At 36.0% G+C, this 14,021-nt stretch overlaps 1 protein-coding gene across 3 annotated transcripts in view; it reads right to left on the reverse strand.

The window, feature by feature from the left end:
- Positions 1 to 1,438: 1,438 nt before the first annotated feature.
- The window catches only part of DNA2 (DNA replication helicase/nuclease 2), a 56,888-nt gene continuing 44,305 nt past the window's right edge, over positions 1,439 to 14,021 (reverse strand). For all 3 annotated transcript variants that reach the window (XM_049109007.1, XM_049109006.1, XM_049109008.1), the window contains 7 exons: positions 10,002 to 10,195; positions 9,775 to 9,864; positions 9,488 to 9,692; positions 7,118 to 7,207; positions 6,456 to 6,638; positions 2,918 to 3,066; positions 1,439 to 2,302 (listed from right to left, as the gene is read on the reverse strand). In XM_049109007.1, the coding sequence (XP_048964964.1) occupies positions 2,236 to 2,302; positions 2,918 to 3,066; positions 6,456 to 6,638; positions 7,118 to 7,207; positions 9,488 to 9,692; positions 9,775 to 9,864; positions 10,002 to 10,195 (978 nt within the window). In that variant the 3' untranslated portion in view covers positions 1,439 to 2,235. The remainder of the gene's footprint in view (positions 2,303 to 2,917; positions 3,067 to 6,455; positions 6,639 to 7,117; positions 7,208 to 9,487; positions 9,693 to 9,774; positions 9,865 to 10,001; positions 10,196 to 14,021) is intronic.

The following is a 14,021-nucleotide window of genomic DNA, read 5'->3' on the forward strand; positions in this document are numbered from 1 at the left end:
TAATTTAAAAACGTTTTGGGTGCAGCTGGGTGGCTCAGTGGTTGAGTGTCTGCCTTCGGCTCAGGGTGTGATCCTGGGGTCCTAGGATCGAGTCCCACATCAGGGTCACCATAGAGAGCCTGCTTCTCCCTCTGCCTGTGTGTTTCTGCCTCTCTCTCTGTGTCTCTCATGAAGAAATAAATAAAATCTTTTAAAATAAATAAATAAATAATTTAAAAAGAGGAATTTACAAAGATTTAAATTTCATATTTAGGTCTCTTAATTGCACCCAGAATTGATAATTGCACCCAGAATTGATTTTAATGAATGGTGTGGAACAGGATCAAATTTCATTTTTTCCATATGTATAGCCAACTATCGCATTATCTTTTCACCACTGATTTTCCATGCCCCCTCTAGTGTGAATGAGCATGTAATTGTACAGTTCCTAGGCCTTTTCATTTTCAAAACCACCCCATGAGAATGGAACTGTCTCCATCTTGCAGATTAAAATAACTTCTGAAAGGTTCAATAACTTCAGAAAACTTCATTTACTACTTGAAAAAAAATGCTAGACAACTGTGAATCATTATTCAAGATTTTTTTTAAAAGATTTTATATATTTATTCATGAGAGAGAGAGGCAGAGACACAGGCAGAGGGAGAAGCAGGCTCCATGCAGAGAGCCCGACATGGGTCTCCTTGGGCTGAAGGCGGCGCCAAACCGCTGAGCCACCCGGGCTGCCCTTATTCAAGATTAATAACTGACACATACAGGTCTAAAAGTAGAAAACTATTTAATAAAAACTGCAAGTAATTTTTAAAAACATGAGGTAGAAGCAACAATTTTAACATATTTAACATTCATTTAAACAAAGAAAAAACAACTTTGAAAGAGATGACCCCTCCCAAAGACTGATACACTGAGGTAAAATTGGTCAGGAAGGAAGGGAGGGAGGGAAGGAAGGAGTGAGGAAGGGAGGAAAAGAGAAGGAAGGAAGGAAGGAAGGAAGGAAGGAAGGAAGGAAGGAAGGAAGGAAGGAAGGAAGGAAGGAAGGAAGGAAAAGATGAAAGAAAGAGAGAGAGAGAGAGAGAGAAAGAAAGAAAGAAAGAAGAAAGAGAAAGAAAAGAAAAGAAAAGAAAAGAAAAGAAAAGAAAAGAAAAGAAAAGAAAAGAAAAGAAAAAGAAAAAGAAAAAGAAAAGAGAAAAATTGATCTGAGTCTCCAAGATCACACCTTGGGCTGAAGGCGGTGCTAACCTGCTGACCCACCTGGGCTGCCTGGGACATACCTTTTTAATTTGCCATCAGTTTAGCAAATAAAATTTCTCAAAGGAAAGAATTATTTTCTTTTATATCAAAGTCTACTATAGAATACCGAATACAAAATAACAAGTGAGAAAGGGGGAATCAGAAATTAATTGGAAATAATTTATAAGTAATAATTTAAAAGCCTAAAAGGTTTATTTTATTAAAGATTTTATTTATTTATTCATGAGAATACACAGAGAGGAGAGAGAAAGGCAGAGGGAGAAGCAGGCTCCATGCAGGGAGCTGGACATGGAACTCGATCCCGGGACCCCAAGATCACGCCCTGGGCTGTAGGCGGCGCTAAACCGCTGAGCCACCGGGGCCGCCCTAAAAGCCTAGGTTTAAAGTGAAAATGTATATTATACCAAAAACCAACAGGGGAAAAACCCAACGAAATGGTCTTTGAATCACAGATCTCAAAACACAGAAAAGAATCACACCCGTGTTTCTCATCATCACAAGATTGTGCTCAAGTGATAAAGACAAATCAATTTTCTTTACCTAATCTCTTAAACAAACAAAATGATAAAAATCTACAAAATCAAATCAGTATTGAAATTTTAAAGTTCCTCAGATCCAAAAGTTAATCCATCATTAAAGCTGGTAAAAACTTATCAAACTCTTTCTAGCTCACACAAAAACACAAAGTATCTATAAAACAGACTTTTCAGTTTTGGGTACACCTGTACTGAAAAAATTTAATAGTGTGTTAAATTTTACACAGTGATAGAACTGTGTTTAACTAGATTATACCAAAAAAATAAATAAATAAAATAAAAAACTGGAACTCTCAACAGAGAACATTTATATCATTTCATTTCCTTGGGATAAAAATGATCTTCACAATCAAACCAGGCACTGCTTTCACAGCATATCCAAATTGCAAATAACAGGTAATATTTAGAGGAGATAACTATGCCAGTATGAGAAATCAAGGAAAACAATGCTTTATCTTCCTTGAAAATCACCCAATACATGACAAAGACTTTCATGTTCCTCTGATGGAAGATCCATGATGTAAAATAAATTAAGGAAGATATACTTAACACAAAATGGAATTACACAAAAACATTTATGACATTATTTAATATTTTGTAATTTGATTTACAAGACTGCTAAAAAATATTTTATGGCATTCTGTGGATAATAATGTACTTAAACCATAAAGTTTACATATCTTAGCCTAAGACCTCCAAGTAATTTTTTAAAATGATTTTTAATCATTATCTACAATATGACAAAGAATAACTCCATTTTTTTCAATTCTCTTAATTTTTAAAAAAATTTTAATGCTTTGTCCTAGATTAAAGGAAAAAAAAGATTATAAATTGGAGTGAGAAGAACCAGAAGGCGTAACCACTTTTCCCAGGTGTGTTCTAGGAAGCATGTACCCTGCTCCTAGGGCACAGATCACTTTCTCACTTCACAAACTATCCTTTTCCATTCACCTTCATTATTTCACTTTTTGCTTAAGATTACTTCCTGTGAATTGTTTTCTTTTTCCTTTGTAGAATCAGGTCTTTGAAATGTGCCTATGGAAAGCACAGGGCACTAAGTTTTAATTTATATAAGCTCATAAATAGAATACTTACAATAGCACAGATGTGATCATATACAACACAAAAAGGATATTAATTTTTCTGAGTTTAGATGATGAAGTAACTTCCCCAAAGGAGGATAGCGGTTTAATGAGGGCACACATCCCAGGAGAATCAGTTTATGTTTGGCTCTGGTTATAGCAACATTAAGACGTCGCCAATCTTTCAGGAGTTCACCAATCTGAAAGAAAGAATTTTCAGTTATTTGGGTTTTCTTATACATTTAAGTTTGTTCTGGCAAAGAACACAGTTTGTTGTGAACTATTTTCCTACTTTAAGCATATATTCCAAAAAAGATCCACTGACACATTTAAAATTCTATGGATACGGCAGCCCGGGTGGCTCAGCGGTTTAGCACCTGCCTTCGGCCCAGAGCAAGATCCTGGGGTCCTGGGATCAAGTCCCGCGTCGGGCTCCCTGCATGGAGCCTGCTTCTCCCTTTGCCTGTGTCTCTGCTCCCCACCCCCCACCTCTCTCTCTCTGTCTCTCATGAATTAAAAAAAAAAAAAAAACTTGTAATAGCCTTAGACTCAGGGGAGTGGTTAAATATACCATCACACACACACACATATATATACATACAATAGAAAACTATGGAACTGTAAGAACACAATCAAGTCTCTGTGTGATGACATGGAAAGATCTCCAAGCTATTTTATTTTATTTTTTTTTAATTTTTATTTATTTATGATAGTCACAGAGAGAGAGAGAGGCAGAGACACAGGCAGAGGGAGAAGCAGGCTCCATGCACCGGGAGCCCGACGTGGGATTCCATCCCGGGTCTCCAGGATCGCGCCCTGGGCCAAAGGCAGGCGCCAAACCACTATGCCACCCAGGGATCCCTCCAAGCTATTTTATTAAGAAAAAAGCAGAGTCCATTAGAGTGTATATATTACCTCCTTTGTAAAAAAAAAAAAAAAAAAAACAGGTAAATATGAATAATGATTCATGTCTGTTTGTCTATGCCTAAAGGAATTATATAGGTTACTGAAAAAAACACAAATTGTATACAACTCAACACCAAAAAAACTGAATAATCCAATTAAAAAATGAGAAGACATGAACAGACATTTCTCTGAAGAAAACACATGAAAAAACATTAATTATTAAGGAAATGCAAATCAAAACCACAATGAGAAATTACCTCACACCTGACAGAATGGCAAAAATAAAAAAACCCAGAAACAAATGCTGACAAAGATGTAGGGAAAAGGAACCCCCGTGCTTCGTCGAGGGAATGCAAACTAGTGCAGCCACTATGGAAAACAGTATAGGGGTTCCTCAAAAAATTAAAAATAGAATTACCATATGATTCAGTAATTTTACTACTGGGCATTTACCCAATGAATACAAAAACATCAATTCAAAAGGATGGGATGCCTGGGTGACTCAGTGGTTGAGCATTGGCCTTTGGCTCAGGGTGTGATCCCAGGGTCCTGGGATCAAGACCCACATCAGGTTCCAGGTTCATGCTTCTCCCTCTGCCTGTGTCTCTGCCTCTCTTCTGTGTGTGTCTCTCATGAATAAATAAATAAAATCCCTAGGGGTGCCTGGGTGGCTTAGTTGGTTAAACATCTGCCTTCAACTCAGGTCATGATCCTGGGGTCCTGGGATCGAGCCCCACGTTGGGGTCCCTGCTCAGGGGGAAGTCTGCTTCTCCCTCTCTTTCTGCCCTTTCCCTGATGTTCTCTTATTTTTTCTCTCTCAAATAAATACATTAAAAGAAAATCTTAAAAAAAAAAAATCCAAAAACCAAACCAAATCAAAAAACCACAAAAGGATGTACACACCCCATGTTTACTGCAGTATTATTTACAATAGCCAAATTTTAGAAGCAGCCCAAGTGTCCAACCACAGATAAATGAATAAAGATGTGGTACATATAAATAATGGAATATTACTCAGCCATAAGAAAAAATGAAATCTTGCAAATGCAACAACATGGATGGATCTAATGGGTATAAGACTAACTGAAATAAGTCAAAGAAAGATAAATACCATATAATTTCACTCATGTGGAATTTAAGAAACAAAACAAATGAACAAAGAAAAAATTCAAACCAAAAAATGGACTCTTAACTATAGAGAACAAACTGATGATTACCAGAGGGAAGGTGAGTAGGAGAATGGGTGAAATTGGTGAAGGGGATTTAGAGTACACTTATCATGATGAGCCCGGAGTACAGAATTTTTTAATCACTGTATTATATACCTGAAACTAACACTGTATATTAATTATAATGAAATTAAAATTAAAAAGAAAAAACACCAAATTGTGATTATCTGTGAGGGTAAGAACTGAGTAGAAGAGGACCTGGGTAGCAAGGAGACTTCTTGCTACATATATTTTTTAGGACCATATAGAAGGTATCACATAATAGAGAAAAATGAAGCAAAAATAGGTAAAAATGCAAAAAACAAAATGAAATTGTATATAAAATCAGAAGTATATCTAAGGAAGCCTCTATTTGTTTAAAATGCCCCAAACATAACAGCCAAAAGGTAGAAGCAACCCAAATGTCCACTGATAGATGAATAAACAAAGTGTGCCATATACATGCAATGGAGTATCATTCAGCCTTAAAAGGTATAAAATTCTGATACATATTAGAACACAGATGAATCTTGGGGACACCATGCTGAATGAAACAAGCCAATTACAAAAGATAAAAAAGGGATCCCTGGGTGGCGCAGCGGTTTGGCACCTGCCTTTGGCCCAGGGCGCGATCCTGGAGACCCAGGATCGAATCCCACGTCGGGCTCCCGGTGCATGGAGCCTGCTTCTCCCTCTGCCTGTGTCTCTGCCTCTCTCTCTCTCTCTGTGTGACTATCATAAATAAATAAAAATTAAAAAAAAAAAAAAAAAAAAAGATCAAATACCAGGCACCTGGATGACTCAGTGGGTTAAGCATCTGCCTTTGGCTCAGGTCATGATCCTGAGGTCCCAGGATCAAGTCCTGCATTGGGTTCCCTGCTCAGCAGGGTGTCTGCTTCTCTGTCTCGTCTCTGCTTGTGCTCTCTCTTGCTATCTCTCTCTTACAAATAAACCATATAATTCCACTTATATGAGATAACTAGTCAAATTGAAAGACAGAAAGCAGAATGGTGGTTGCCAGGGACTAGAGGGAGAGGGAACTGGAGAGTTGTTATTCATGGGTATAGTTTCAGTTTTGCAAAATGAAAAAGTTCAAAACATCTGCTGCACAACACTGTGCATACACTTAACACCACTGAACTGTATACTTAAAAACAGCGATGATTTTAAATCTTATATTACATGGGTTTTTTACCACAACCTGAAAAAAAAGAAAAGAAAAAAAAAATGTCCCAAACAAATCAGCAGAAAATTACAGTGAAGGGGCGCCAGGGTGGCTCAGTCAGTTAATAAGCATCTGCCTTTGGCTCAGGTCATGATCCCAGAGTCCAGGATCAAGCCCCACATCGGGCTTTCTGCTCCACTGGGAGCCTGCTTCTCCTCCTCCCTCTCCCTCCTTGTGCTCTCTCTTTCTCTCTCTGTCAAATAAATAAATACATATTTAAAATATATATATATATATATAATGAACTCACAGGTCCATCTTTATTACTTCTAACAAAAGATACCAGAATGATGCTTTTGTCTCTTCCTTGGTATTTGTCTACAGTGTTAACTTCGACCATCCTGATAGAAGAATGGAACAATAAATCATTGATGATCTTTAACTGCTGCCTGTAGGGTGCAATGATACCAATATCAGAGGGTTTACATCCAGCCTATACAGAAAAGAAAAACAATGAAAATGAAAATCCTGATTTCTGTTATTTAAGCTTTACTAAATTATTAAATTACATGTTTACATAATGCGTCTGATTAATGCACACCACTAGAACAGTGCTGCTACACAAAAACAAAAAAAGTACAAAGAAACACATTACACTTTCTGCTATCCCTTACACTGAAGTTTTCAATCCCTAAACACAGATTCAACCCTATACTGATACAATCAGAATTAGCTGATGTTACCAAAAATTACCCTAAATGGAAACCGAAAATGCTGTTATAAAAAATTACATCTTAGATAATTTTCTCAAAATAGAATGAAAGCAATTAGGCTTCAGTCCTCTCATCTTAATGAATGAAGATTAATGCTAGGTCTTGAGTTCCTTGCATTCTAATGTTATATTATGCATCACCTTAATATTTATTGGCCCTCAAAATTTTAGAATTAAATTTAAAATTTAGAATTAATTACCTTAATAAAAACAGAGGTCAGGAAAACTATTAGTTTGGCTTCTGTTATATTGCTCACACCACCCTTTTCAACTTGTTCTGGTGCTGGAACCTACACAGAGAAAACAGTCAAGAGTACGGTCAGTACACAGGTTGCCATAGAGAATATCAGTTGTGGAAACAAATGAAAAATATCTTTATATTAAAAGTTGACAGTACAAGGAAGAAAAAGAAAAAAGAAAAGAGAAAAGAAAAGAAAGAAAGAAAAGAAAAGAAAAGAAAAGAAAAGAGTGGAAGGTGAAAGAATTAACAAAAATGAAGATTAGTCACCTTCAGAAAGCTACCCAAAGGCAACCCATCTTAAAAATCCTACAGCTCAGATTAAAATCTCTGAGACCCAACCACACATTGGGCTTCACGTACTTTACTTTGTTAACCCCTAATTTACAAATAACAAAGGCCAGAAAAGATGAGTAACTCGCCCAAAGCTTCACAGGAAATCACAGCAGTAGGATCCAAACTTAGATCTGACTCTAATATCTGTGTTCTTTCCATTTTCTTGTTGCCGTTCATACAAATAATGGAGCAGATAAAGTTCCCCAGGTTCTACCATACCTGGTAAAACTCTCCAAGGACTATTTTGCTCCTACACAATCCTTACATAATCTTGGTTATTATTATTTTTTAATTTTTATTTTTTTGTAATTTTTTAAGTAGGCTCCACACTCAACATGGGGCTTGAACTCAAAACCCTGAGATCAGGGGCTGCATGCTCTACTGACTGAGCCAGCCAAGTACTGCAATTTTGACTATTTTTTATACATTTTATTTGGAGTGCACCTGGATGGCTCAATCTGCCTTTGGCTGGGGTACTGATCTCAGGGTTTTGAGTTCAAGCCCCATGTTGAGATCAAGCCCTACATCGGGTCTGCTTTTCCCTCTCCCACTGCCCCTCCACCCACTTGTGCTCTCTCTCTCAAATAAATAAATCTTAAAAAAATACATTTTACTTGGAATCCTGTTGCAAAGAAAGAAGAAATGTAAGTACCAAAAACAGAATCTGAGTGATCACTGTCAGGGTAAATAATTATAAATGATAACTAATACATTAGAACGAAGGTTTCTAAATGCAGCTATTTGTGAGGTCAGTTTACTGAAAAATTTCCCAGTGCCCACCAGCTCTTACTTGTTAATCCTTGAACCTGAAATGCTAATAAGGGCAATATCCAAGAGAATGAAAATTCCATCATGGCACAGAGGGTGGGGCCCTATTTATTTATTTATATATTTACTTATTTAGTAAATTCTATGCCCAACATGGGTTTTGAATTCACAATCCTGAGATCAAGAGTCACATGCTCTACTGACTGAGCCCACCAGGTTCCCCTGCAAGTGGGGACCTGTTTTTAATAACCACTCATCATAATAACAAAAGATATAATTATTTTATAGTAATATGCATACATATAATTCATCACTATTTTTTATCTGAAGTCATGTAAAGACTTCCAAATCAATGCTGAGAAGCATTAAATAAGATAAACTGTAGAAATAACAGGGTCAAAACTTAGTTCCTAGAAATAAGAAGTCATTTATAGTCCTTGTGAAGAGTTTTATTTAATAAGTTTATAAAGTGGTCTTTTTTTTTTAAGATTTTATTTATTCAGGGATCTCTGGGTGGCGCAGCGGTTTGGCGCCTGCCTTTGGCCCAGGGCGTGATCCTGGAGACCTGGGATCGAATCCCATATCGGGCTCCCTGGGATCGAATCCCATATCGGGCTCCCGGTGCATGGAGCCTGCTTCTCCCTCTTCCTGTGTCTCTGCCTCTCTCTCTCTCTCTCTGTGACTATCATAAATAAATAAAAATTAAAAAAAAAAAAAAAAAGATTTTATTTATTCACTCATGACTTGATCCCTGCACCCCGGGATCACAACCTGAGCCCAAGGCAGATGCTTAACCACTGAGTCACCCAGGTGCCCCTGTTAAACAGTCTTTATGTGAGTATGTGGAGGCAGGAGGTAGTAAATATATGTACTGTGAAGTTCAATTTTGCTATGAACCTAAAACTGCTCTAAAAAATAAAATCTCTATTTTAAATTCAGCCCTTTGATAATATCAATGCCAACTTCTTTTCTTTATACACTTGAGTTCACTTTCTAGCTTTCCTCCTTCAAAAGTCAATTTTGACATCTATTATTCCCCAGAATAAATCTCCTTCCAAAGACACTGGCTCTACAGAAAGAAAAGATTCTTTGTGTTGAAGTAAGAAGTACACTAGTTTTTACTGATATGCTCCACTAAAGCATTTACTATTAAAAACTGAAGAATTTAAATAACAGGATAAAAAGAAAAAAACCAAAGCAAATATTCAGATTTGGGTTTTTTTGTTACCTTGTCTGTATTAAGAAAACAAACAGGATTGTTTGGCTCAAATGCTCCAATCATCCAAGGATTTTCAGAATAATCAGCATAAAATTCCAGTTCCAGCTTTACATCTTTAAGGTTAGGTAGGTTTACTACTGCATTGGCCACTTTATCTGATCCACACTCCAGCTTTCCATCATATGTCAGTTTGTTACTTAAGGACATAATTTTACTACGGCAATTACAAAAATAATTTTAGTTTTGGTAGATAAAAATCAACATGAATTTCACTCATAGCTGACATTTATAAATACCTGTTCATTCTGTACTGCACAGTTAATTGTACAACAGCATTCTTATTCTGCTCCAGTCTCTTGAATAAGCTTTCACTCATGCCAAGAGCTCTGTCAACAAATCAAATTAAGGCTTATCAGTGCACTGAAACTGTCCCATAAGAAGAATCTAATTTAAAATTAAAACTTCAAAAAAAATTAAAAAATTAAAAAATTAAAATAAAATTAAAACTTCAATGTCTGATTACCTTGCTTCACGGTTTAGCACCAGGGGAGGAAGCTGTTGATGATCCCCCACCAACACAAATCTCTGAGAAAAAAATAGTGGCCCTAGGCAGATTGGTTGGCTGATTTGAGAGGCTTCATCCACAATACAAAAATCAAAAGTTTTACGAGAAAATATTGGATGGTTTATTCCCATACATGTTGTTGCAACTATACGCTAAAAACAAAGAAAGAAAATAGATGGATTATCTAACATATCCAAGTAATGTGACTTATTTTTCCCATATTTTATTCACTTATTCATTTATTTTTAAAGATTTTATTTGAGAGAGAGAGAGAAAGAGAGAGAGAGAAAGAGAACATGGAGCTGGGTGAGAGGCAAAGGAAGAAGCAGACTTCCTGCTGAGCAGAGAGCCCCATGTGGGGCCTGATCCTGAGGCTCCAGGATCATGACCTGAGCTGAAGGCAGACACTTAGCTAAGCTACCCAGGCACCCCTTATTTATTTATTTTTTTTAGGATTTTACTTTTAAGTAACCTCTACACCCAATGTAGGGCTTGAACTTACAACCCCAAGATCAAGAGTTTTGTGCTCCAAAAAAAATTTTTTTTTTTAATTTAAAAAAAAAAAAGAGTTTTGTGCTCCATTGACTGAGCAGGCCAGGTACTCACCAGTTTTTAAATTAAAAGTTCAAAATGAAGATTTTTGTCTGAAACAAGAGGAATTCCCCAATATTGTTTAATTCTGAAACATTTATGGTATGCAAAAAAATTTTAGTGTTTTTTTACTATTAATTGAAAAATCAAGTAAATTTTCTGGATACTATAACAATGCTCAAATTGAGTATTTCCAAATGGAAAACTGAAACACTCGAGAGGCAGGAAGTTAATAATTTTTTAAACTTTTTATTTATTTAAGTAATCTCTATACCCAATGTGGGCTCAAACTCACCACCCCAAGATCAAGAGTATATGACAAAGATTTTATTTTTTTATTTTTATTTATTTATTTATTTTAGTATATGACAAAGATTTTAAAGCAGCCATGATAAAAATGTTTTATTGAGCAACTATAAACATACTTGAATGAAATTAAAAAAAAAAAAAACCCACAGAAAGTCTCAACAAAAAAATAGAGGAAAAAAGAAAAAGCAAATGGAAATTTTAGAACTGAAAATATAATAACCAAAAATTTAAAATCATGGAATTATACTCAACAGCAGGGGAGAGGGCAAAGATACAGTGAACTGAGTACACAGAAAAATATAAATTACATAGCCTGATTAACAGAAAGAAAACAGCCTGAAGAAAAATAAGAATGAACAATGACTGACAGATCCGTGGAATAATTCAAAGATTGAACATTTCCAGGACACCTGGGTAGCTCAGCAGTTGAGCATCTGCCTTTGGCTCAGGGAGTGATCCCAGAGTCCTGGGATCAAGTCCCGAATCAGGCTCCCAGTGGGGAGCCTGCTTCTCCCTCTGCCTATGTCTATGTCTCTGCCTCTCTCTCTGTGTCTCTCATGAATAAATAAATAAATAAAATCTTAAAAAAAAAAAGATTGAACATTTCTGTCTTCACAGTCCTAGAAGAAAAGAAAGAGGAAGGAGATGAAACTCCTAGAAGCAATCATGGCTAAAAATGTCCCAAGTCTGTCAAGAGATATTAAATCTATAGATTCAATAAGCTGAGAAAACTTCAAATATGATAAATAAAAAAAAAAACATGAAACACAACATAATTAGAATTCTAAAAACAGAAATGTGGAACATCAAGAGGGAAGAACATAGTAAGCAAAAATACAGATAAATACACATTAGGTTTTTCATTTCCTCCAAATTATATTTGATGGTTGAAGCAAAAATTAGAACAGTCTGCCATAATCTACATAAGAAAATATTTAAGGCAATCATATATAGGATAAGATAAGGAACATAAATGGAAGTAAGCTTTCCAAAACTTCACTAGCACTAGTAAAATGACAAAATCAATGGACTATAAGTTCTATACATATAATGTAATGCACAGAACAACAGAGCATCCATTAAAAGCTATGCAAATAGATCACACAAAAACACTATAGAGAAATCAAAATGGAATTTTAAAAAATGTTCAAGTAATGGATAAGGCAGGAAAAAGGAACGGAATCAAAAAAGAGAGAAGGGTGCTTGGCTGCCTCAGCTGATAGAACATGTAACTCTTGATCTCAGGGTTGTGAGGGTAAGCCCCAAGATGGGTGTAGAGATTACTAAGACAAAACAAAACAAAAACAAAAACTACAGAAAACATGAAACAAAAATTAAATGGCAGTCTTAAGCCCTAACATGTATCTATATTTAAGATGAATGCAAATGGTCTATATGTACCATGTACATTTTTTTAAAATATATTTTTTTAAGATTTTATTTTTTATTTATTCATGAGAGACACGGGGTGGGGGGGGATGTGGAGAGAGAGAGAGAGGCAGAGACACAGGCAGAGGGAGAAGCAGGCTCCATGCAGGGAGCCCGATGTAGGTCTTGATCCTGGGACTCCGGGATCACACCCTGGGCCAAAAGGCAGATGCTAAATTGCTGAGCCACCCAGGCAACCCTACCATGTACATTTTAAAAGACAGAAATCAAAACAACTAAAAACCAGACTGGAGAGTAGATAAAAACCTTATCCGGCTTTATACTTTATACAAGAAAGTCACTTCAAATTTAATGATATAGGCATGTCAAAAATTAGATACTTTATACAAGAAAGTCACTTCAAATTTAATGATATAGGCATGTCAAAAATTAAAAGCTGGAGGATCACATTAATAGATTTTCTTGCTGAATGATCCTTCCATCATGGGAATAAATCCCACTTGTTCACAGTATATAAACCTTCTAATACACTGCTGAATCCTATCTGTGAATATACTGTTGAGAATGTTTGCATCAGTCAAATATGCCCAACGGGTTTTTTAAAATATTTACTTATTTAAGTAATCTCTACACCTAATGTGGGGTTTAAACAAACTCACAATCCCAAAATCAAGAGTCACGTGATCTTCCAACTAAGCCAGCCAGGCTTCATGTTTTTTGGGGGTTTTTGTTTTTTTAAAACACAGGTGCAAAAGTAACTCAATGGACGGATGAATGGTTTTTCAAGGAGTGCTGCTGTAACAACTGGACATCAACAGGCAAAAACATACACCTTGACTTAAACTTCACAAATTACACAAAAACTCAAAATGGTCACAGACTTGAATGTAAAACTTAAAAGTGTAAAACTTCCAAAAAAAAAAAAAGGAGAAACTTTCAGCATCTAGAAGTAGACAGAGTTTTTTAACTTGACACTGAAAGCAGAATGCATAAAAGTAAAAAATTTATATACTAGACTCTATCAAAATTAAAACCGTTTTTGCTGCAAAGGACCCTGTGAGGACAGTGAAAAAAACAAAAACAAAAAACTGTGGAGTGAGAGAACACATTCACAAATTATATATTCATTAAAGGAATAACATCCAGAATATATAAAAAATTCTTGAAACTCAACAGAAAAAAAAAATCCAAGTGGGACATGAAGAAATATTTCACTGAAGATACAGAAATAGGAAACAAGCACACAAAAACATCAATTACCATCATTAGGAAAATGCAAATTAAAATCACAATGAGGGCATGCCTGGATGGCTCAGCGATTGCAAATTGCCATCTGCCTTTGGCTCAGGGTGTGATCCCAAAATCCAGGATCAAGTCCCGCATCCTGCTCCTTGCACGGAGCCTACTTCTCCCTCTGCCTGTGTCTCTGCTTCTCTCTCTCATGAATAAAAAATAAAATCTTAAAAAAAAAAAAAAAAAACACATAAAATCACAGTGAGGTATCATTATATACCTATCAGAATACCCAAAATGAAAAACGGTAACATCACCAAATGCAGACAAGGATCATTCATACATTGCTGATGGTAATATAGAATGTTACAGCTGCTTTGGAAAACAGTTTGGTAGTTTTTTTTAAAAAAAGCTAAACATGTAGGGAGCCCAGCTGGCTCAGTCTGTAGAGCATGT

Source organism: Canis lupus, chromosome 4 (genome assembly GCF_003254725.2).
Source record: "Canis lupus dingo isolate Sandy chromosome 4, ASM325472v2, whole genome shotgun sequence".
NCBI lineage: Eukaryota > Metazoa > Chordata > Mammalia > Carnivora > Canidae > Canis > Canis lupus.